Source organism: Vombatus ursinus, unplaced genomic scaffold, assembly GCF_900497805.2.
Source record: "Vombatus ursinus unplaced genomic scaffold, bare-nosed wombat genome assembly UNPS02007284.1, whole genome shotgun sequence".
Classification (NCBI taxonomy): domain Eukaryota; kingdom Metazoa; phylum Chordata; class Mammalia; order Diprotodontia; family Vombatidae; genus Vombatus; species Vombatus ursinus.
The window spans coordinates 9,419,782-9,445,961 of NW_020947062.1; the positions used below are offsets into that span (position 1 = coordinate 9,419,782).

The 26,180-nt window shown below is 35.3% G+C and overlaps 1 protein-coding gene across 9 annotated transcripts in view; it reads left to right on the top strand.

The window, feature by feature from the left end:
• Window positions 1–26,180, top strand: part of PPP2R5C (protein phosphatase 2 regulatory subunit B'gamma) — a 197,156-nt gene that overhangs the window by 139,686 nt on the left and 31,290 nt on the right. For all 9 annotated transcript variants that reach the window (XM_027849051.1, XM_027849053.1, XM_027849052.1 and 6 more), the window contains 6 exons: window positions 5,672–5,782; window positions 7,065–7,157; window positions 7,241–7,371; window positions 17,262–17,321; window positions 19,977–20,085; window positions 25,572–25,625. In XM_027849051.1, the coding sequence (XP_027704852.1) occupies window positions 5,672–5,782; window positions 7,065–7,157; window positions 7,241–7,371; window positions 17,262–17,321; window positions 19,977–20,085; window positions 25,572–25,625 (558 nt within the window). The remainder of the gene's footprint in view (window positions 1–5,671; window positions 5,783–7,064; window positions 7,158–7,240; window positions 7,372–17,261; window positions 17,322–19,976; window positions 20,086–25,571; window positions 25,626–26,180) is intronic.

A 26,180-nucleotide genomic window follows, 5' to 3' on the forward strand; every position in this document is an offset into this window, starting at 1 on the left:
ATATGGGAAGATAAGACATATATACCTAAGAGGTTACAATTAGAAAGCCAAATTTGATAAGTGCTATCAAAGTAGAGATAGTTCATTGTTCTGAGATGATTAGAAAAATTTTAAGAAATTTGATTTGAACTTGAAGGATAGGTTGGATTTAGAGACAGTACATTTTAATTTGGGGGAGGGAAAGATTGTATGTGAGACAGCAAGACCAAAGACATCCAGGTAGAAACGCAAAAACATATTCAAGGGCCAATAGCTATCATAAACCATTCTGGCAGGAGTTAGGGCTGGAGGCTAGGAAATAAAGTTGGAAAAGGAAATTGAGAACAAACTGTGGAAGACCTTCAAAACAAGGCTGAGAAGTTTAAATTTTATTCTGTAGAAAGAGAAGTAGGTAGTTGAATGACATGTGTTAGGAATATTAATCTAGGAGTATGTGTAGAAATGATTAAAAGAAGATAGGAATTAAGGAAACCAAGTAGGATTGATTAGGTGAGGTGCAGGAAAATGGAGAGTATAAGATGACAAATTTAGAGGCTGGATGAATGAATAGAAAAGACATTTCACTAAAGCTTAGTTGATTGAGTATTATAATTCATATGGAAAATTATTTAGCCACTTTTCCAAGTGATAAACATTTTCTACTTGTCATAAAAGCAATATAGTAGAGGCGGCTAGGTGGCACAGTGGATAGGTAGAGCACCGGCCCTGAAGTTAGGAGGACCTGAATTCAAATTTGGCCTCTAACACGTAACACTTACTAGCTGTGTGACTCTGGGCAAGTCACTTAACCCCAATTGCCTCACCAAAAAATAAATAAATAAATTAAATGAGCACTAATTGTGCTAATTTTCCAACAAAGAAAGGAGAAATTGTATCTCTTCTTTAATTACTACTGTATTTCCTACAAGTGTATCAATTAATGATATGACTTTAGACCCCTAATGAAAGGGTTGCAGTGTTAAATAGAACCTGTAATATGACCTTATTGAAATTAAATTTTATTGAATTTTATTTTATTGAAATTTTATTTATTGAAATATAAATTTTAATATAATATAAATTTTATTTAATATATTTAATATAATATATAATATAAAAATTTATATATTACATATAATATATTATATGATTTAATATAATATATTATATATAATATAATAATATTTAATATAATATAAATTTTATTTAATAAAATTGAATAGATTGGATAATATAGAATTTAGCCCTAATGATTTTGAGCCTAGAACTGAAAATTATTATACTTTCTTTCTCTGCTGCCTCTGATATTGCAACTTTACCGTTCTTCAGAGGAATGTCTTCCGTTTATAGTCATCATCCACCAAGCAGTACTGTAGCTGTCATAACATAAACATTTTATTCAGACATAGGTAACATACATCAGTTGCATCCAGACTGCATGATTTTAAATAACTATAAAGTGGTGTTTCTCTGGTTATTATGGTTTACATCTAATTCAAAGTCCCAGTGATTCATAAAATATCAGTTGTTTTGATTACAAGGCTAAATTTAAGTATCCAAAATAGAATTAAGGTCATCAAACTTTTACCTCCCAGATTAGATACCGCATAGAATTTTGAGAAGTTACTGTTGGTAAAAGCCTTTGTGAATATTGTTAAGGTCCAGTAAGTATGAGTATTCTTGCATAATGCCCTAGCTTGTTTGGCAGAATATTGTGACTATATGGTAAACTCTATTTTATTATTAATGAAATATTATATTTTTATCAACTTAGATTTATGTCATGTTTTTTTTGGAGGGGGGCAGGTGCTTTCCTCACAGCCCTATGAGATATCCCTTAATTTTTTACAGCCTAAACAGGCTCTAAATTTAGGTGACTTACCCAGAGTCACATAGATTTTTATGATGATACCAAAAATCTCTTCCAATTTTAAGTCCTATGATTCTGTGACCCTTCATGTTAAAACCAGAACTTGAAACCCTAGGTTATCTGATGCCTGACTCCTGAACAAGTCATTTAACACAATCCTAGTGCTTTGAGGGGAGGGCAAGGAGTGTGGTGGGGTTATTTTTTCATAAGGGAAGCATGGGGTTGAGGGGAGGAAGAGAGCTATTGTAAGATGAATATGATACAAAAAAAAAAGATCTCATTAAAAATCCCCCCCAAAAAATGAATAAATATGAAATGCAGAAAGGTTGTGACTTGTAAGATGTAGATAGTAAGTAATGGGATCTTGAACTGAACCCCTAGGTCTTACAGTTACTATTATGGGATTACTGCTACGCTGCCCCTTTTTATGGCACAAGCCTAATTGTTTTAATCCTAATTGTTTAATTTCTTTACTTTGGTTTTCCAGGGTCAGATACTGAGAGTAAATTGTATATTACTTTTAGAAACTGAAAATATTTGTTATCATAGCATGTAATTGTCACCAAATAAATTTACATTAATACTACAAATGTTTTATGTTAATCTCTTTCAACAAACTTAACCAAAGTTTTTCATGTAAGAAATATTTTGTCAGAAATCAAAATTAAGGATTATTTGAGTTTTTATGGTGTTTGCAACTGACTCTTCAAAGGTGATTATTAGCTTTTTATATTCTTCATCCTTTTTCACAGATGAGCCCTAAACTAATATAAGTGCAACCATTTTAGATGGATACTTTCTCCTTTCATATTTTTATGTTATCATTTGCATGTTTTTAACAAGTTTTTTTAATTCTGTAATTTTTTTTTAATAATTGAGTATGTGAGTACTTACTATATTCCCAGAATTCCACTCAACCCTCTGGAAAATATGAAAATTCCTGCCCTTTAGGAGATTATACTTTAGTTAGAAAGACAGTACAGTATATGTGTTATAGTGGAAGGAACAGATGAAATAAAGCCAGAAGGGAAAATAGCTAATATGTTAGATAGCAGATCGAGATTCAGAAATACCTTAACTTGAAATTATGTGCTGAAAACATCAAAATGAAATTTGATGAAAACTGATATAAAGTCCTTCATTCCTTTTCAAAAATCATATTGTACAAATATGGGTGAGTTCACATGAAAAAGACAAGTTGACCACAAGCTAAAAATGAGCTAACAGTTTGTTATTGCTAAAATGGCAAATGCAGCCTTAATCTAAATTAATAGAGACATAATATCTTCACAACTCACAGTTTAAGAAGCACTGAAAGAGTCCACAAGTAGAAGAAGTTCAAGAAGCCCTCATCTTGATCAAGGGAAATAATAGATCCAATGTATTCTGCAATGATCAGACCACATCATACACTTCCAGTATTTGCATACTGTTTCTAGGTTAAGTATATTGTTTCCTCAATCCCTTATCATATTATAGGATTTCCAGGTTTTTCATCATCCTCACCGCCTTGTGATACAAATGAAGGTTAATAAATACATTCTGTGTTGCTTAGAAATTATAGGAATACAGGTTTCTTTTCAGTAGAAAAACTTTTAACTATTAGAATTGACAATGGAATAGGCTGTCTGAAGAGATGGTGAGCTTCGTATTGATTCAATTCAACAAGCCTTTATTAAATGCCTCCTATGTACCAAGTACGGAGCTAGGTGAGGGAGACAAGACAGAAACAATCTGTCCTCAAGGGAAATTCAGATAAATGCTACATATATACAGAGTAAATACAAAGTCATTTTGATGGTTTGAGGAAAGGTCTTTTGAAGGAGTTAGCAGTTTAGCTCAGCCTTAAAGGAACCCAGTGATTTAGGAGGTGAAGAGATTCTAGGCATGGAAGATAGCTCTGCATGAGGATGAAGTTGAGAGATGAGCTGCTGTATCCAGATGATCTTAAGGAACCTAGCTTGGCTAAAATGTAAAGTATACAAGAAAGATTAATGTGAAATCAGTCTGGAAAAAATAAATTGGCACTAGATTGTGACTATTGGTAAAAATGTTCAATATCAATTTGAACAAAATTATTAAAGATTTTGTAGAAAATATTCCTCACTTGAGAGAAATTTTGCTGGATGATCTGTAAGACCCTTCTAATTCTAAGAATAAGCTCTCTGTGTCCTGGGCTCAGTGGAGGAAATAAGTTTGAGTTAATGGAATTGGGCCACATTCTGAAACTCCATAAAAGCCAAATAAAAGAGTTTAAACTTCATCCCATAGGTAGTAGGAAACTATCACAGGTCATGGTACCTCATCTCACACAAAAATCCCACTCTGGGGCCTTATCATGTCTTGAAAGTGGCCTTGGAATGGTTCTTCAAGGATGTGAGCAGAGCAGAGTGCAAGTGTCAACAGGTCCTACAGAACTAGAAAGGCTTTTAATATGGAGCCATGAAGGTGTAGGTCTCTTATCAGAGAATTAGCCTGGAGAGAAGTCTGGAGAAGCTAACCATGAAAAGGTTGGGAATTTTTGTCACCTACGTTGTGAAGAGGAAGGACCTGTACCTATGAAATCTTAGATTTTTCAAAATACTTAGGAGGTACACTATGCCAAGCGCTGAGGTACATATAGAGCTCGATAAGATATACCTGTTAAATGGGGAGAAATTTACTTCTTGTGTAACCTGTAGTCTCTTGGTCTTAAATACATTAATGCATCCTTTCCCCCACATTAAAATAAATAAGGCTTGTAACACTTTGATTTAATCAAAATCACCAACAAAAATCAAGTCTTTAAAAGTACTGAAGTATATTACTTAGTATCAAAAGACGAACAGAAAAATAATTTATCTGACTTTATTCTTTCAACTTTTTCTTTCCAACCTTATTCATAATTATACTTTTCCTTTTCTTTGATCCTTTAACTAGCTAAAAGTTGTGGGTTTTTAATCCTGTTGTCTGATAACTCTAAAGGTAAATATTTTTGTCTATGAGGGAATATTTTAAGATTTGAAGTTAGTGAAAAGAAAAAAGAGTTGCTTCATTGTTATTGTAGTTTTTCTATCGTAACTGAAATTTTGTACTTGCCTTATTATTTTCATAATAATACTTTTATAGTGTTATGTTTAATTTACCCTATCAGTTTCCTACTATTGTGTGCTTTCTTGGAGTTAGCATAATTAGACTGCTTTTTGACTGATCCACATTTAAGTTTTGTATGAAAAAGTAATAATTTATTTTTTTTAAACCTAAAGAAAAGGCTAACTATGTATCTATAGCATTAATTTCTCTGTTAATACTTCTTATTTTATTTTGAGAGCTAATATTTTTCAAGTTAAGGATATGAACCATTAAAATGCACTTACCTCAAACAATGCTATACACTGTACAGAGAACTTTGATCTTCAACACATTGTCTTTCTTAAGGTGAGAATTAGCCATAGGAGAGAATAGAGGGGAGAACATAAGGAAAGAATACTGGTAGGTCAAATCTTCGAAAGAGAGAATATTTGCAGGAAAGTAGCAATCTATCCAGGTTCCTAGAAAGTGACTTCACTAATAAAGGACTATGCCAAATAGAGTTAGAACATGCTGTAATGTCATCTCTACAGGAGACATTACTTCTGAATCTATGGGAGTAGGGAAGAGCCAGGTGAATAAAAGCCTTTTTTCCTTGAGGTGTTCAATATGAGATCACCCTTCATGTTACCAAAGATTTTCAGTTCAGCAAACATTAAGTGCCTACTATGTGCAAGACTTATGACTATGTGCTTATTTTACCATTTAAAAATCATTTTGTGCTAATAGTGAAAAAAAAAATGTGGGTTTTAGTTTGCAGTTAACATGTTTCGAACATTACCACCGTCATCCAATCCCACTGGAGCAGAATTTGATCCAGAGGAAGATGAACCAACGCTAGAAGCAGCGTGGCCTCATTTACAGGTATTTAACTATAGGATTTCACCTTGGGGACAAGGGAAAGAAAAGGTTGGTTTTTCCACATGGTCTGTGAGCATTTAGAAAAGCGAAAGGGTACTCTTCCCCACCCACCCATCCTCACTTCCTCTTAGGAGCCAGCGTGTGTTCATTAAGAATACTAAGCAGTAGTGTGCTGGAGTCAGCTCATAAAAGTTCATGAGAGCTAGTTGTTAAATTTTCAATGTGATTATTTAAAAGTTGGAAAATGCCAAATGCTACATATTAGGGTTCAGTTCATTGTTTCATCAGTTGTATAAATTTAAGAAAGTGATGGGGGAAAGTTTAATATTGTAGATTGAATTAAAAGTGTGTCGTACATACTTTTTTTTTTTGAGAGCTGGTTGTTAAACATTTACCAACAGACCACTGATACTAAGTTATAATATTCTTGAGAGAATTGAGGCAAACCTTAGAAAGGAAAAAGAGAGGTTTAAGAAATGAACCAGAAAAGTAATGTGATGAAATAGTTAACAAAGAAAGGTAAAAAGATTAAGTGTAGCAAATTGTTTCTCACATCAGATGTTAGGTTTTTTCCCTCTGTAAAATATGACATAGATATAAAAATACTATATTGACAGGCTATATGCTATAAAGAAAAGGTAAGATTCTAGTTCTTTTGCTGTTAGGTACTAGGTCCAGATAGATAATATGCTGTGCTTAAATTTCAAAGGTCAAGCCGATATAGAAACTCAGAATTTCCTTTGTGCTTGGCTTTCTGCCTTCACCTTGCAACGCTTTCAGGGACTGGGATACTTGCCACACATTAGAAGGCTGGCCATGACATGATTTGTTGACAACCATGGTCTCTACAGTTGATATGGGGCAGCAAAATTTAAGCATTAGTAAGATACAACATTCCATTACCATAAGGTTGGTTACAAGATGGTGAATTTTTTTTGGTCATAGCAACTCATGAGGATCAAAAAACTGGAAATGTTGAAGGAATCTACCATGAAAAATGTTATTCCATAAGTAAAATTGCCCTCTAAGAAAGAATACGTCCAGTATGCATAGTATGGAAAGTTGTTCGTTCTAGCAACTGTGTTAGGTTAAGCCATGTAATTAGCATTTGCTTTTTAAAAAAACAGCTTTTTGTTTTAGTTTAGATGAGCACTTTTGAATGTTCTTATCTAAAAGTTAAAGTTCTCTTTAAACACACATAGTAAAAAAATTAGAATTTACAGTGTGGTTTTTTTATTGCTATTCTTTCTCTCAAACTAATGCAACTGTTTGTCTTTTTCCCTAGCTTGTTTATGAATTTTTCTTAAGATTTTTAGAATCTCCAGATTTCCAACCTAATATAGCAAAGAAATATATTGATCAGAAGTTTGTATTGCAGGTGAGAATTTTACCTTAAACATTTTAAATATATTCATTTACAGTGGAGTTTTTTTGAGTAAGTGTCCATTTTCCTTCTTTCAGCTTTTAGAGCTCTTTGACAGTGAAGATCCTCGGGAAAGAGATTTTCTTAAAACTACTCTTCACAGAATCTATGGGAAATTCTTAGGCTTAAGAGCTTACATCAGGAAACAGATTAATAATATATTTTATAGGTAAGTTAAATCTTGGATTCTCTTTGCCTTTTTATGTGGTATAAATTTATTATGACATTTAACACTCCCTCGTTTTTTGTGTCCAGTTATTAGCCCCAGTTAACAAGGACTGTACTACTGTCGCTGCAACCTTCCTTTGCTACTCTTGTTTCATGGCATGTAGATAACCCTAGGTAACCTCTCAAAGGCTCTGCCAGTGGGAGTATAAGCTATGGCAGAACTGGAGAGTCCTTAATTTATAGTCTCATCACCATGTTGGTTGCAAGATGATGAATTTCTTGGCCACAGCAATCTTCAAAGACAGAGTTGTAGCAGGGTAGTCAGGGTTGGTGTTAGGAATACCTATACCAATAAAATCACAGATCCTTAAAGTATAGTAAATACCACTGTCAGCCCTCTCTTTTTATAACATTTAAAAGAAAAATAACCTTGACCTCCCTTCACACTCAGAAGAAAAAAAAAGTTTAAAAAGTTTTATCCTGGTGTTTACATGATATTATATAAACATATTCACTTTAATAAAGTGATTTTTTTTTGAAGGCATGGCTTCCAGAAATAAGGGATCAGTAATCCATCTGTACTCTGTCCTAGTCAGACCATATCAGGACTCTTATGTTCAGTTCTGAATTCCCCAGTTGATAAGTTAGAAAGTATACAGAGAAGAGCACCAAGGATGAGGGCCTGGAGTTCTTATCTTGTAAGGATCTCCCAAGGGCCTCTATGGAGAGTTAGCCTAGAGAAGACTCAGGGAACATGAAAAAGTCTGTTTTTGAACCTAGAAGGCAGAACTAGGAGCATAGGGTGGAGGTTGCAGAGAGAGGCAAATCTAAGTATGAAATAAGCAAAACTTCCTAACTGTTAGCTCTGTTGAAAAGTACAGTGGGCTGCTTCCAGAAGTATCAGGTTCCTCTGCCAACTTCAGGCAGAGGCCAAGTGACCACTTGTCTAGGATGTTATAAAGGGCATTCCTTTTGGATATAGATTGGACTAGTTGGCCTCTGAGGACTCTTCTAACTCTCAAATGTAGTGGTTCTATGAAACATCTTTAAATTATTCTTCATAATACGTAAGTGTAATGTAGGCCTTTGGCTCTTTCCATTTTATATATACTAATGATGATTAGTCTGATATTATTTTAAGTTCGTGGTAGAACTGAAGCTAGGATCCACCGTAAGATTCTCAGTCAATTTACCAAGTCATATTGCTTCACTGTGTATATAAAAATATATTACTTACATTTCCCAGAGAAAAATGGGCTCCAATCCAGGTTCTGCTGCTTAAGTACCTGTGAATTTGGGCAAATCACTTAACCTGTGTAGGCTTCGGTTTCCTGACTATAAAATGATATATAAATGACTTGTGATAGATGACTTCTGAGGTCACTTCTAACTGAATCTGTAATCTTGGGATTAAGTCTCTTTTAACTAATTAGTTCATATTAAATCTAAGAACTGTCACTAAGAACTGATTTTAATCTTTTTGCTCGTGGATTACAAATTTGGAGCATTTACTGGTTTCTGGGTTTTGTGCATTCGTAAGGTTTCTATTTTCTCATACATTTTTTATTCTTTTGATCAAAATTGAATGTCTTCAGCTATTTCTCCACTTGAAATTGAGTAAGAATTTTTTTTTGAGACTCTGATTTATACATTTCCAACACAGTAAGATAGAAAGTTAGGTATTTCACTTCTAAATCTGATGTAAAAGGAGAAGTTTAGAGAAGAAAGGTCATTCTTAAATTCCAGGCAAGAGTTAGTAAAAGCTCAGCACAATTCAGAGTGTTTGAGTTGAGTAGAGATTAAGTTTAGGTCATACCTTGTTAGCCATTTCACACAGACAAGCTGTTATACAGATCATGCCATGAATTCTTAAGTATTTTACTACATGATCACACACTGAAAGCTGGGAGGGACTTCATAGATCATCTAATTATACTAACTTAATTCAGTAAACATTTATTAGATGTTTACTATGTATCAAACAGTATGTTAGGCTCTTGTGGGAAAATATAAAAATACACATGATTCAGTCCTTTCCCTCAGTGAATGTACAGTCTGCTAGAGATTTGATTCAATTCAGTAAACGTTTTCAACTAAGGGAGAGGGAGAGGGTGTCAAGGAAGAAATCATGGAGGAAGTGGCACCTAAGCTAGACCGTAAATGAAAAGAATGATTTCAACAGGAAGCAGTGTTGAAGGAATGTGTTCCTGATAGGGGGTGATGGGGACCTGCTTGGAATATAGGACAGGAGGGCAAAATAAAGCTTAGGAATGTCAAAATAAGACAAGAATACGAATAGTACAAGCTGTAATATACGATAGGTGACACAGGTACTACTGTTAATACTAACTGATATTTATGTAGCTCTTTAAGGCCCACAAAGCATTGTACATCTACTATTTCATCTGAATCTTAAATTAGCCCGTGAAGTAGGTACTACATTTATAACAAATGAAGATTGTTACACAAGCTTCATTTTACAGATGAAGAAACAGGCAGACAGTTTTAAGTGATTTTGCCCCATAACTGTCAGACTTGGGGCTTGAACCCAAATCTCTTCTGGCTCCAAGTACCTTGCTTTTCCTATTCTCCCACACTGTCTCTCTACCCAAAAAAATCTTTGGCAGTATAGCAATAAAAGAGACTACTTCTGCTGGAATAATCAAGGAAGACTTCATGGAAGAGGGACAGTTGGACCTGAGCCTTGAAGGTTATGGAAGATTTCAAAAGATGTAGATTTGAGGTGAAAGACAGTGGAAATTAAAGATTTGCACAAAAAATGGTATATAACATTATAAAGTTAAAACTGCAAAGGGCACAATCTGTTATGTGGAAAGTAGTTTATATAAAACAGACATAGAGATTGAAGTGTACTCTTTGTGCAGTGTGAATCAGAAATATAACAGCAAAGTCAAAGAAGTTAGTGAAATCTTGAATTTCAGTCACAGAAATTAGCATCCAGAGTTGGGGTGGGGGAAGATACTATCTTTCTGTACTTTTTCATGGTCAGACCCCAACTGGGCACCAAATCTTAGAAAGATTTTTGACATTTTGAAACTTGGTCCAGAAGAAGTTGATGAGAATAGTGAAGGGACTTAATTCTTTTATAGCATGTTTCCATTTGAAGGAACCTAGAGATGCTTAGACATAGTATGAGAGGTTGGATTTGGAATCCGAAAGCCTGAGTTTGAATATTGTGCTATATATTACTTCTGCAACCATTAGGAAAATCATTTGACCTCTCTGGGCCTCAGTTTCCTTTTTTGTAAAATGATGAGGTCGAACTTGATGATCTCTAAGATCCCTTCAGTTTCAACATTTTATAAGTATAGTTTCATTCATATGGAAACAGTCAAGGCCCATGAACCCAAGAGCCTTGGGAATAACCTTGGAAACCAAACCACCACACCTGCCTCTAGCCCAGCCCTCACAACTATCATTTTTTAAAATATTTTGTTTTTTTCCGCAATTACATGTAAAGACAGTTTTAACATTTATGTTTTAAAATTTTGAGTTCCAAATTCTCTTCCTCCCTGTTGTTGAGAAGGTAAGCAATTTGGTATAGGTTATACATCTCACAACCATCATTGAGAGGAGAAATCATGGTAGAGAAGGGGCCCACGTTTTTTATCACCACCAGTAGCAATTGCTGACCAGCTGCTACCAACAAGCAGATAAGCACAAGAGCCCTGGGAGAGGTAGTACCCTCCACACCACTCATCCTGCTTTCAGCCTTGATCTTACATGTGGGGAGGTAGACCCTTTAGAGATGGAGCCAGCCATCCTTGCCAACTGCCACTCAGAGGGCAGGCATGCCAACCTGGCTGAAGTGCCAAGGCACCATGAGGGAAAGACAAGAAACATTGTGCACCAGGTAGATAGCACAGGACCCTGAACCCAAGAGCCTTTGGGTTTCCAGCCTAGCCCCCCACAGCCAACATCCCAGAAAACAACCACTGTAGAGATGCACCCTGAGAACTGCTCCTGCAGGTGCTATAACCTACAGCTACTGAAGACCCAGAAAGTTCTCATCACTGAAATCCTTGGTACTGTCAAATGGTTGAACATCACAAACTGATATCTTATCCATATAAATGACATTAAAGAAGAGGCCTTTCCATCTGCTTTGCCACTAAATACTAAGGACCAGAGGACCTTTCTGTCTGATTTGCAACTGAAACTTTCCATATGTGTTGGCTCTCCCATTATAGAATAGGAGCTTCTATTATCGTATTAGAATATACGACTGTCTTTTTTTTTTCTCGTTTCTGTTCTCAGACCTTAGCACAATGCTTTGTACAGATTAAATGCTTTATTTGTTCTTTACTTAGCCCAATTCATTCTAGTGGTAAGGTCAGAAGCAATGGAAGCAACAAAAATAAGTGATTCTTTTCCTATAATTTGGCTGTGAAAAAGAGGTGGGCTATGGAATAATAGCATGAGGAGATCACAGGATCAAGTGAAAGTGTTTAAGGTTGGGAGAAACCTGAATGTATTTGTAGATGCCAAATCAATGCATAAAGATAGATTGGAGAAAAGGGAGAATGGAAATTCTGTGATTTTGTGATGAAAGATAATGTTAACGGGGGGGATTTTTAGGAGGCCTTCATAATGGAAACTGTGTTAAAGTCCTACTCCAGTGGTTCATCATGGTGTAGAGGCTCATGCCATGACAAGTCCTACCCAGATGGAAAGACTTTGAATATGGACTCTGTGATCAGTATATCTGCTGTCTGTAGGCCAACCCAGCTAATTTGTGAGTGCATTTGTGGAAGGAGTACCTATGTCAAAATCACAGATTCTTTATTCATAATAGAACTGCTTTAAAATCAGGTACATTTGTAAGATCAACCTTTTAAAAAGAAAGAAAATTTTCTGAAATAGAATCGTATAAAACTAGTATTTTGTTTTTGTAAATGTCTTTAAAGAAAAATTTCTGAATTTCCAAGCTACAAGTATGAGAGCTAAGAGCTGTTTTGGACAGTCTCAGACTTTAACTCATACAGGCATGGCCTCATAGAAGCCTTCCCATCCTATTTTTGAAGACTTTCAGTAGTTTATGGAATCTTTTAATCTTTTTGGGTCTGATAAAAATCACCCTTATGGAATTTTATTCCATTATTAATATAGTTAAATTTGGTTACCATCTGCAAATAACACTGCATATACTTGAAATCTTCTGTCAGCCTTCCCTTCTCCAGGTTAAGTAATGGATTTAAATCCCTCTAACTGTCTTTAATACGTTATAGTAAGTAGCATGTATCCATGTATCCCAAATTTTCTTATTCTGAGCCATAAAAGTAGGTTTGAACACTAACCTTAGAAAACAAAACATAACTCCTTTGGTTGAGTTTGAGGATTGCTTCTTAAAAAGAGGTAAAAATGATGAGTCCTGATTCCTTGACATTCCTGAATGTATGAAATATGCTTTTCACAGATCTTCCTTCCTCCTATCTTACATTCTTTTCTCTTCCTCTCCCTTTCTCTATCTAAACTTTATGGAAATTTTACATGTTTTTGTGACTGATAAAGATTTTCAAATGAAAAAAACTGAATTTGAATTTGCTTTTATTTTAAAAGAAGCAAGCTTGCAAAGAAAAGCATGTCAATATCCAGAGTCACATCAGGAGAGTAATTTAATATAATGATTACATAATTCCTATTTTAAGAAATCAGTATTTTATGTTAAAAGATTGTACTTCATACAACCACAGTATCTGCAATGTTGAAAACTATTTCAGTGGTTTAAATTTATAGAGATTTATAGAGAGAGAAAAATCATTTTACCTTAATGTAAAAGGTTAGGAAGCAGCTAAATGTAATAACTAGATTGCCTGGCAACATCTTTTGAGCTCTCTGTGAATGACAAAATAGAGGCTAAGGGGAAACAAAAATGTCTGAAATTTAGGTGAGTTTCTGCGTTCTTCCAGTCACCTGGACTCAACTCTTCAGAAATTTTAAAGGCAGCATGGTGCAGTGGATAGGACACTGGACTTGGAATCAAAAGACCTTTTTCTAAGCCTGCCTTAGATACATGTGATTAATGAGCAAGTCACCTCAACTCCCAGAATATCAGTGTCCTGACCTGTAAATAGAGATAACCTTGACCACTCCACAGGGTTCTTTTGACAAAAGCGCTTAGGCAAACCTTGGATCACTATACAAATGAGTTATTATCTTTATTTTCTCTTGCCTTACCCCCAGCGTTCCAGTCAGTCTCCAGATCTTCCATTCTCTCTTCTTAATTTATTTCAGATCCTTTCTTTTCATTGACACTGTCATTATCCATCCTTGTTCCTTCATCTATCGACAATGGCAGTAAATTCCTCACTGGTATCTTCACTTTCTCTGTTCCAACACTTACATTGCTACTAGGTTAATTTTTCTACAGCACTGCTGGGATAGTCACTTCCCCCGTTCAACCTTTCTTTCATTCCCCACTACCTACCAGATAAAATCCAAACTCCTTAGCCTGAGAATTAAGACCCCACAGGCTCTGGTCCCTACTTGTCTTTGCTATTTTGCCAACACTTGTAGTTTAAACAGGCCCATCCACTGTCCTCCAAATATACCTTATGCCTTCTTGCATCTGAAGCTTTTTTTCCTCTGCCTAGAATCTGCTTGTCTTTTCGCTTTCTCTCTCATATCTAATCTTTCATCTCCATCTATCAAAACCTATCTCATATACCAACTCTTCCTTGGAACCTTCTCAGTCATGTCATACAAAGTGATTTCTCCCTCTTCTCTCCTTTTGTCAGCCAGTGAGGTTGACTTAAATTCCTGGGGAAATGCTAGAACCAACTATCAAAGATATGATTAGTAAACATCTAAAAAGTGATGAGGAATAAGCATGGCTTTTTCAAGAGTAGCCCATACCTGAGTAACTTTATTTCCTCTTCTGACTATCATTCTCCTAAACTCTAAGCCTCTTATAGTCAGGGACTGTTTTATTGTTATTCTTACATCCCCAGTGCCTAGCATAGTGACTAGCATGTATACCAAGCACTTACAGAGTTTACCTAAATTGAGTTTAATTAAATTAGTATTTGATAAAGTATCTCATGGAGAGATCCAGGCTGCTAATAATGCATTAAGACAAATTCAGTACTAACTGAATGACCAGATTTGAAGAGTAGTTATTTGTAGTTCCATATCATCCCTGGAGAAGGGCTTCAACAGAGTGATCTCATGATCTTTGCTTGGCCTTGTGCTATTTATCTTTCCAGTGTTTTTGTCACCGACTTGAATAAAGGTGCACAAGTGACATGTTCATTACATTTTCAGGCAACAGCAAGCTGAGAGACTTAGTAACGTACTGTATGATGACATGACTTGAAAAGATCTTGAGAGGTTAGCATTGGGCTGAATCTAATAAGATGAAATTCAGTGGGGATAAGTGGAAAGTTTTATATACTTGGATTTTTTTTTAATAATCAGTTTCATAAATAGAAGAACAGTTAGGCAGCTGTTTGAAAAGATTTAGGAATTTTAGTGTCCTCCAAGCTCAGTGTGAGTCAGCACTAGAGAGAACTTGGGATGTTTAGCCTGGAGAAGAAAAGACTTAGGTCTGGTATGATTGCTTTCCTCAAGTATTTGAAAGACTGTCTTGTGGAAAAAGGAATTAGACTTCTTCTATTTGGACCCAAAAGGAAGAGCCTCAGAGCAGAGTTCAATTTAATCTTGAAGTAAGCTAAAACTTCCTAGCCATTAGAATGACTGAAAAGTAGAATGGGATGCCTCTCAGGAACCAGTGAATTTCCTCTCACTGGAGGTTTTCAAACAAAGACTAGTTATTCTCTTCTGGTATGTCAAAATGAGGATTCCTTTTTGGATGTGGTTGGAGTAGATGGTCGCTGAGATCCCTTTGAAGCTTAAAATTTTGTGATAGCACTTTGCATTTATTTTGTGCCCTTATCACATTCTACTTTGTATTATTTGTCTACTTCCTCTGTCCCCACCAGATTGGTTAAGGATTCTTTGACGGCTTGGGACTGTCTGATTTGTTTTTGTAGTACCTTCTTGCCCATAAAAGCATAATGCATCAAATCTAGTATTCTGCCATTCACTTGGAACTTTTTTTGTAGGGTGTTTTGTTGTTTTTTGTTTGTTTGGTGCATGTACTATCCTTCACACTATGTTATAAGCTCCTGGAGGGCAGGGACCTTATCTTAAGCTTCTTTGCATTTCTCATAGCGTCTTGACCTCTGCCTTATACATAAGAAGCACTGTTCATGCGGTATATATTTGTTGAATAAATAATCAAGAGTTATAATATTCATTTATTTGTTTAAATACCACATGAAACTTTTCAACATAGAAAAAATGTAGAAAATATTTTTGTTGTTTGGGTTTGCTGAATTCTTCAAGACTTGTTCTTTAAACTAATATTTAATTTAGAATGTTATATGCTTGAGTAAAGGGGAAATACATTAGAAATTTAATAATGTGTAACAAAACAAAGTTCTGTCAGTAATAATGAAATAGCAGATCTCAACACAGTATGGTATTCAAGGCCCCAGTGAGTCCTCAGCTGCACCCTACTTTTCTGACCTTATTCCCCACTATTCCCCTATGCAGAACCTCAATTTTAGCTGGGGTAGTACTAGTTTATGGTTCCATAGATAAACCAGGTTCATTCCTAACTGCATTTTCTTTGACACTGGCTCTGTCAACCATTAGAATACCCTTTTCTTGTCTTTCTGCCTGTCTAAATCCTGACCATCCTTAATAGCCCAATGTATATTCTGCCTTCTTTTCTGGATTTTCTTCATCTGAACCAGTCCTCACTAATCTCCTCCTCTGAATACTAATTGCCTAACACTGTTTGGGATTTCTTTGTATTCTTACTTAACTCTTTCATGCATTCTCATTGTCTCTCCAAACTAGCTGGTACCTCTTAAGGGAACATATAATATCTTATGTTTGTATTTGCACTTCAACACTTAGCACAGAACTTTGTGTTTAGTAAATGCCAAATAAATAATTATTGAATGAATGAGTAAACATAGAAAGCAGCAGATATGCACAAGCATACAAACAGCAGCCCAGATGACTAGTAGTTAGCAGTACAGTTATCCCTTCCACATCACAGGGGTTTAGGAGCATGGTGCCCCTGAGATCTGGAAAATCCACGTAAGATCTTTTGGCCCTCCTTTTGTACCAGAGAAGAAATATGAGTTTTTTCTTTTCTGTTATGGAGTATTTACAGTACCTTATTGTAAAATTTGGGTTAAGTATTTGGTCATAGGTTCTGTGTCTTCTGCTGGCCTTCTTGTATCATCTGCAGCTTCCACAAAACTCGCCAAAAATTCCCATTTAGTTTCATATGCTGAACTGCAATATATCGAAACCTTGATAGGGAAAGTCACAATGTAGAAGGTAGAACTGTATTATAGAATAAAAATTCATCTATATGGACACATTTCTCAGCATTTGCTTTGAAAATAAACTAATTTGAAGTATAATGTGTTTTTTTTTAAATCATCTAGCTCTAAAAAGATACCCAAAACTATCTTACTTGATTATTGGCTAAAAATATAAATATATTTTTGATACATTTAATGCAATTCAAAAAGCATCTGTTGAGTGCAAAGAAATACTCTTATTTCCATACTTAGAGGCATTGTGGAAGAATTTTATCATTTGTCCTAATAGAGGACCAATGTACTTGAGAAAATAGCATCATCATAGTTAATCTGTGTTCATAAGGGTTTACTACCAACAAACTCAACTGTAGTGTTTATTCATTTTTTTTTAAACAAATACCAATTCATATTTTTGGCATTAAAGATCATTTCATTCACTTAGGGAAATGTTTTTCTTTTTGGAATTTTTGTTACCAGCTATTTTAGATGTTTAATTATAATTGTTTAAATATATTTCTCCTCCCAGGTTTATTTATGAAACAGAGCATCACAATGGCATAGCAGAATTACTGGAAATATTGGGAAGGTAAGTCATTGTGCTGGCAAATGCATGAGAAATTTCTGTTTTGTGCATTCTATAACATTGGACCTTTGGATGGAATTTATAACTCAATAGGGCCTCAAGTTCATCCAGTCCAATCTTTTGCCATAGTTAGGAGTTAGTCAAAATTCATCTAAAAGATAATATACAGAATTTTATTTAATATGAAATGTTAAATTTACTCTTTTCATATATCTGGACAAAGTGTCTCAGCTTGGAAACTATGGAGGTAGAATATGACATGCATTTCCAGATTCAGTTGATTTATTTTTTCCTGAACTGATTTTTTTTTCCCTTTTTTTTTTTTCCCCCTTTTCTGTCTTTGTTACACGAGAGGACTCTGGATAGAAGAGAAGAGGGAAGGATCTATTCGGAAACAAAAGTGGCATAATAAGGGATTTTTTTAAATTAAATTATTGCTATATGTGTGACCTTATCATGTGTTTTCAATATAGTTGTCTTGGAAGTCCAATGCTAAGCCTCAACTGTAATAATTTAAAAAACAATTAAACATAAATGTTAATTTTTTTTTAAAGTTACATGATTTTTATTAACCATTATCTGTCATTTAGGATATCGGGGGTAAATATTAATACTCCAATTTTCCTTTGATTTCATAAGTGTATGAGTCACTTCATAAATGTATTGAATGTAAATTATAACATTGTTAATTTTCATTATATGTTAATGAAAATATTCCCTATTTAGAGAATTCAAGAGGAAATTTTCTTGATATTCTTTTATAACATGAGTTTAAAAAACAAAAGCAGAGAAAAAAGCATTATAGTATAGTGATTAGAGAACTGTCCTTGGATTAAGGAAAAACTGGGTTCAGGCTCTGCTTCTACTCCTTACTGGATGCCTGGGCAAATCACTTATTCCCTGGAGAATCTGCTGAGAATTGATACTCAGAAGAATGTAAGCTTCTTGAGAATAGGAATTGTTTTATTCTTTATGTCCCCAGCGCCTTAGCATTTAATAAGTACTTAAGAAATACGTGTTGATTGGGGCAGCTAGGTGGCACAGTGGATAGAGCACCAGCCCTGAAGTCAGGAGGACCTGAGTTCAAATCTGCCCTCAGACCAAACACTGGACACCAGCTGTGTGACCCTGGGCAAGTCACTTAACCCCAATTGCCTCACCAAAAAAAAAAGAAAGAAAGAAATAGTGTTGATTGAATCGAATCCCGACTCCATCATTTGCTCTTAACTGTACGTAACTCATTTAACTTTTCTGTGCCTCAGATTTCTTTATCTGTGCAATAGAGAAAATAGTGCTTTCCCCATTCACCTCATATGACTACTATGAGGAAAACATTTTGTAAACCGTAAAGCAACACAAAAATATGGGTTCTTATTATCATTATCACTATTATCTCACCCAAAGGTGTCAAACTCACAGCTTGGGGCCTGCAAAACTCTTTTAAGTGTGGTCTGAACCAGATGAAAATTTAATTGGGAGATATTTAAATAAAAATCAGTACAACATGGATCAAGTGAATTTGTGCTTTTCTAAATCTCTCTGCAGCCACAAGGATCTATTTCAATTTGGTTTGACACCACCAATCTAAACCATCTTTTATAGACCAAATCAGCAAGTTCTCATGATTCTCTGCTCCTTTATCACTAAAGATGGCCAAGTGGAGCAGTGGAGAAAGCATTGGACGTGGAGTCAAAAAGACCTGACCCAGGTTCAAATCCTGCCTCACACACTTTGCTGGCTGGTGACTCTGGACAAGCCACTTCTTTCAGCTTTCGTTGCTCATCTGTAAAAAAAAAAAAAAGAGAGAGAGATAATGATAGTAGCACCTATTTGATTTTTGTGAGGATCAGATGAGAAGATATATGTAAAGTACTTTGCAAAGCTGAAATCATTATATAAGTATTTAGCTATTGATATGATGGTTGGACCCTTGAACAATAGACTACAGGAAAAAAACATTTTAGCTTCTTCTAGAATATATGAGTCTTAATATTTTATCAATCAAATTTATATGAGCTTATGTAATTCTGAAAACCAAATAAGTCTGTGTGAATATTTGCCATTTGAAACACAAACTTCATGAATCCAGTTTGCTGAATACATTAAAGACTATCAGACTATCAAGATGTTAGTTGCCTTCGTGTCTTCCTTCTACTGGATTCACATTTCTAGTTCTTCTAATGCTGGAATAATGGGCCTAAAAATTTGAAAGAAAACAATTTTAAAGCCTAAAGTTTGACAAATCACTGATGAAAATGCAAATTTTCTTTCAACAGTTGAAGAGATGCTTAATTGGACAAATCAGGGTGTTGCAGGTTTTCATGCAATAGTTGAAAGCCCCCTTGTAAAGGTATCAAGCCTTGAACTGTAACATAACAAGTTAAATGTTTTTCCCCTTAGGACATTCCACTTGAGCTTGTTTTTTATTTTGAAGCTGTACTAATTTATCACTATCTACTATCAATTATATTAATTGTAATTTCTATGAAACGATCAAGGTTCCAATGCCATGCTTCCCTAAGACTTTTCTAAAATTAAAATTTCCTGTGTTTTTCCTTTCTTTTTTGAAAGAGACCTGACTTGCCTACAGGATTTATAATTACAGATCTGAAATTTGTGAATATGTTAAAATTTTGAACCCAAATCTTTTTTTTCCAGCATAATTAATGGATTTGCCTTACCATTAAAAGAAGAGCACAAGATTTTCTTATTGAAGGTGTTATTACCTTTGCACAAAGTGAAATCACTGAGTGTCTACCATCCTCAGGTACAATGGAGTCATTAGGTATTTTATGTAGATGAGTCCAATTGTTACCTAGTGTGTTTCATTTACACAGTATGCTAAACTTAAGACCTTGCATCTTTTATACGGAATATTACTTTATTGAATTAAATTTGATGATTTAGGTAACAGGTGCAAGTTACCTCTTACACAGTTATTTAGGGGGCAGCTAAGTGGCACAGTGGAGAGCACCAACCCTGGAGTCAGGAGGACCTGAGTTCAAATCCAGCCTCAGACACATAATATTTCCTAGCTGTGTGACTCTAGGAAAGTCACTTAACCCCAATTGCCTCACCAAAAAAAAAAAAAACCACCCAGTTATTTAAAGGATTAGAAATAAAATTACTTTCCTTCATATTTGAAAGGCCAAAAATGGAAGCACTAAGATTAGAAAGTCTCTGAAATATAGAGTTGAAGTATAGTTATATTTAATCATTTTAAGCAATGCAATTCACAAAATCTGAGGAATCAAAGTTGGAAGGGATCTGAAAGGTCATCTAATCATCCATCCTCCTATTTAAGGAGGGAATATGTGCTACAACATTCCCGGCCACTGATTACCCAGCTTCTGCTTGAATACTCCTAAGCAAGGCAACCCTTTCCATTTACTTGAGTTCAACCAAGGTCTACTCCCATGAAACTTAAATTTGTTTGTAATTCTGTTCTCTGAAGCTAAAGAAAGTAAACTTAAGCCCTCTTCCACATGATTTTCCTTCAGATATTTTAAGACAAATCTCATTGCTGCCCCACACTCTTATACACACACACACACACACACACACCTCTTTTCTAGGCTAAAAATCCTCATAGTCCTTCAACTATACTTTATCTAATGTTGTTTACCTCACCTTGTTCATGAGCTGTAGCTTCTTGATATCCTTCTTGTTAAATTATAATAAAAACTGAACACCACACTTATCAATGCCATCTGACCAGCTTGTGGCTTGTAGGGCTCTAGCTGTCCCTCACAGATTTGTGTCATACGGTTTTGATCAATATGCATGTCATCCACATGTTCATCCCAGTCACTGATAAAAATGTTGAACAAGACTATGCCTTATTTATCTATGTATTTTCCCTAATACCTGTCACAGCCCCTTATATATATTCTTAGCTTGGGCTTGGTTGGCTGTATTGAGTTGAAGTTGACAAGGACCCTAAAGACTTTTAGCTCTGCATGTTAATATCAGTCAACCTGAAAGCTTCGTCTTACCAAAACTTTCCATTTTGCTTTTGTGTATGGACAACAGATGTCCACACTTAGAACCAGGTTTGAATTTTTATTCTTTTCAACTTTTATTGAATTTACTGAATCCTAGTAAATGTTATACTTAGATTCACCCAGGTGTTTTGTAGTTGTTATATTTTAATTGGTTTGTAGGTAATAGGGAAGTTTGGAAGATGGGAGAGTTTGGGGGAAAGATAATTTGCTCAGTTTTGGGAATGTTGCATTTGCAATCTCTCCTGGAGCTCAGCAGAGAGATTCAAGCTGCACAGACCCATCTAGGGTCATTCACACCCATAGAAGCCGATGGGATCACCAGGCCAGATGGTATCGGGGAGACAAGACAAGGGCCCAAGACAGATATTCAAGGGGAAAGTGTAAAACATTAAACATTGGTTTATATATGGATCCAGGCCTGCTTCTCTGAATCATGACGTGTGGTAGATCAGCAGGTAGAAAACAGAATTTGGAAGGGCTTGAAGAACCTACTCTTCAGCACCTGTCACATTGCTTCCTGATAACTTTCAAAAGTTAGCATCTGTTTTTCCTAATACAAACTGGAAACATTAGGTGCATGTAACTTATTGCAGGAAGTTAATTCAGATTTAATTTGTTTACTTTGGCTTCTTGGGAGATAATATTTATTAGGATATTATAGAAAAATACATCAGTCTCCATGAAAGTCTCATTTCACTGCCTCATTGTTGAGCAAAGGTGACCTTGAGTTCTTGGAACCTTGTCCAGCAGAGTGGAAACTTGGACAGGTCCTAACAAGTTAGAAAGGCTTTGAGTATGGGCTCAGTGATGTCTGTTGTCTGAGAAACAGTATAATTAAACTCAGGCTCATTGCCAGGTTGGGCACTTAAGTGGTGAATTTTTTTGGCTACAACAACTCATGGACATTATTAAGACATAGAAGGCTTTCAGTCTGTGTTGAGTCCTTTCTGTCTGAAGGACCTACACTGATGAAACTTGGGCTTGGATCATTGAAGTATTATAGATAAGCCTAACCAGAGACATACCCGATTGATGACTTTGGTAGTAGGTGGTAACATTCATCAAACAGTTGGGATGAAGGATTTTCAAACAAAAATTAAATTTTGGTGTTTGTCAGCCACTTAGTTATTAGTTTTGATTTGGTTATCCCAGTAGACATTCAGTTAAAAGAAATATTAAGTACCTACTGTATTCCAAGAACCATGTGATAAAATAATACAAATGCTTATCCTCAAGGAGCTTGCAAATTTGTGAAGGGATAAGATACACTCATGAATAACTATATTACAAGTTAGGAAATGATTGAATGCATAGGAAGGGTCATACAGGAATTCAGTGAGAGAGGGAATCACATCTAACTGAGAGAACTAGGGTTCATTCTGGGAGGTAGCGCATGATCTGAACTTTGAAGGGAAGAGGAAAACTATCAATAAGCAGAACTATAGAGATGAGTGAGGATGAATTACACAAAGGCACAGGCAAGAGAGGAAAAGGTGAAATTATTAACAGTGACTATTAAACTTTGACTGGAGGATCAAGTACAGAGGAGTAATTTCAAGTAAGGGTAGAAAAGGAGGTTGAAGCCAGATTGTGGAAGGCCTTGAATCCCAGGATAGAGAATTTAAACTTTATTTAAGAGGCAGTAAGGAGCCACTGGCAGTTGTTGAGCAGAAAAGTATTGTGATCAGTAACATATTAGGAATATTATTCAGGCATTATTGGAAAGAAGGAATTGAAGAAGGCAAGCTATTGAAGTTAGCTCCAGGTCAGAGGTTATCCAAATGAGAGATGATAAAGGGTATGGAAAGGGACTTGATTAGAAACATTGAAATGCTAGAATGGACAGGAAGCATAGATGGAAGGTGCCTTAGAAATCATCTAGTCCATGGGTTCTACACCTTTTTTGTGCCAGATACCTCTTTGGCCGTCTGGCAAAGCCCATCAGCCTCTTTCAGAATCATGTAGGAGGGGGTTATCTAGGTGGCGCAGTGAATAGAGCACTGGCCCTGGATTCAGGAGGACCTGAGTTCAAATCTGGCCTCAGACACATAACACTAGCTGTGTGACCCTGGACAAGTCACTTAACCCCAGTGCCTCTTGGAAAAATAAATAAATAAATAAAATTGTTTTTAAAATTTTTTTAAAAAATCATGTAGAAGGATTACAAAGGAAACTAATTATATTGAAAGACAGTTTTGGGGGCAGATAGGTGGCGCAGTGGATAGAGCACTGGCCCTGGATTCAGGAGGACCTGAGTTCAAATCCGGCCTCAGACACATAACACTTAACTAGCTGTGTGACCCTGGACAAGTCACTTAACCCCACTGCCTAGCCAAAAAAAAAAAAAAGACAGTTTTCAAAATTTTTAAAACAAATCCCTGGATCCCAAGTTAAGAACCCCTGCTCTAGTCCAAGCCCCTTATTTTGTAGATGAGGAAGCCCCCAGCTGAACTGACTTCCTAAAGGTCACAGAGCTAGTATATAATAGAATCAAGATGCAAACTTAGGTCTTCTAACACTCATTCTATTGTTATTTCTATTACAGTACTCCAACTGGTGGTCTTAGTAGTGGGTTGATGAGAGAGAGGAAAGAGTCAGAGATTTTTCAGCCTGGGTTTTGAGAAGATGATGATATCAGCAACAGAAATAAATAAGTTGGGCCAGAAGCCTTGGAGTGACAAGGAAAAAATAGGGGTTTTGAAGGAGGATAGATAATAGGTTAAGTTCGAGATGCAGTAGAAATATCTAGCAGGGTGTTGGAGATGTAGAACTGGAATTCCCATGGAGAAGTTGGATTTAGAGATAAAGATTGATGTCTTTTGGATCTCACTTTAATTTGAAAGAATTCAGAACCTTTAAGCCTGGTTTTTGTCACTACCTATATTGACTAGAGTAAAACAGTATTCCTCATTTTGCCTTATATATTGTGTGAACATATATGTGAGACTCATTTCAGGTTTCTCAAAATCAGCAAATAGTATGTAATATAACTAGAAGCATCAGCATAATATCCTTCTATTACACAAGGAGAAAATGAATCACAGAGGCTACATGGCTGGCCTAAGATCTCACCCATCAGTGGGTAGAAAACCCTAGGACTAGACCCTGGGGACTCCTTTGTCGAGTACTTATCCCTCAAACATGTTATAGCCTCTGCTGTTTGTTGTTTTGTTTTTGTTTTTGTTTTTTTAATATTTTGGGTATCTGTTTAAGGAATCAGGTGAAATGCATGCAAAAGCTTTTCAAATAGAATGAACTCTTAATTGTCTTTATTCCAGATTGCTAGTATTGACTCCTTTTCATGTTTTACAATGACTTTTTTCACCTGGAATTAGTAAATAACCACAGGGAAGAAGAAAGAAGGAGAGAGACATACATTACCACTATGAGGAGTTGGGGTTTTTTGGTTTGTTTTTTTAATCAGCATTCCAGAATTTCCCCTTGCCCTTCTCACAGTTGCCAATATGACAGTACACATTCAGCTGTCCTTGTTGACATTTCTATTTGGTCCTTATCTAGTTTCGGTTTTAGTTTGGTTTAATTTTTTCTGTCCTTTAGTCTGGAAGATCACTGGCTATTGTTCCCTGACCATTTTACCCCTGTTATACAGACAACAACTTGAATTTAATCTTCGTGTTGTTGTTCATAAATACATTTTTCTACTAATGCTTTAAAATGGAAGCACAATTCAGTTTTGTCAGGGTAATACAGAAATGTTAGGTTTCAGGAAACAAAACCCCAATTGTTTTCTCTCCATCCAAAAAAGTTATGATTACAGTAACCTAGAGGAATGAACATTATAAAATTATTTTTGTACTTATCGCCATTTCTAGATTGTGAGCTCCTTTAAGGAGTGGGATGGCATTCAACTCCTCATAGTGGTAATAAATGTCTCCCTCCCTCTTTCTTCTCCCCTGTGGTTATTTACTAATTCCAAGTTTAAAATAAAAAAGTGATTGTAAAACATGAAAGGAGTCAATACTAGCAATCTGGAATATTTTATTTCATTTTTATTTCTTCACAGGGACTTATACTCTCAGTAAACATTTGTTGAATGAATAATACTGGGAAATATTAGGAACAGCTACTTTGAAGTATATATTTACAATTTGGGCTTCTGGTGGGTTCCTCAGTTGGAAACAACTTTCTAAATAGTAAAAGTTAGAAAATAATACCAGAAAGTAATAAAGGTGATATTGTCATCAAAGAGTGAAATATTAATATATCTTTTCTCTCTTAAACTATTTAGCTGGCATACTGTGTAGTTCAATTTTTAGAAAAGGACAGCACACTTACTGAACCAGTAAGTATATTATTTTATTTTGGTCAAATTCATAATTGTACTGTGAAAAATGTATATATTTTGCTAAATGTAAACATAATACTGTTTTGTTAGCAAAATGTAGAAGTATGATCGATCACATGAGATAAATAAGCTTTATCCATTCATTTATTTCTATCTAGGCTATAAAATTAAGCCGGTTATGAATCCAGCCATAGGTTATATAAGTTTTAAAAGACAAGTCATTGACTAAGATAATTGTTCTGTAGCAATAAGACTTGTTGTGACAAAAACTATTTTCTCCTGTCTTAAATCTTACCTAGTCCTTTTCTTCTTTTGAGCTCAAAGTATTTTAATGCGTGCCTTCATTAAAACATGTACATTTTAATTCCACCATTGAGCACTTTGATGTTTTACTTTACTTACTACATATCAACTGACCAGTTAGAGTAAATATAGTATAAAAATTAAGTGTCTGAAATCCTTATTATAACCAAATAGACTTTTAGTCCTGGAGGCACTTAACCTTTTTTTTGTGTCCTGGACCCCTTTGGCAATTTGGTGAAGTCTGCGTGC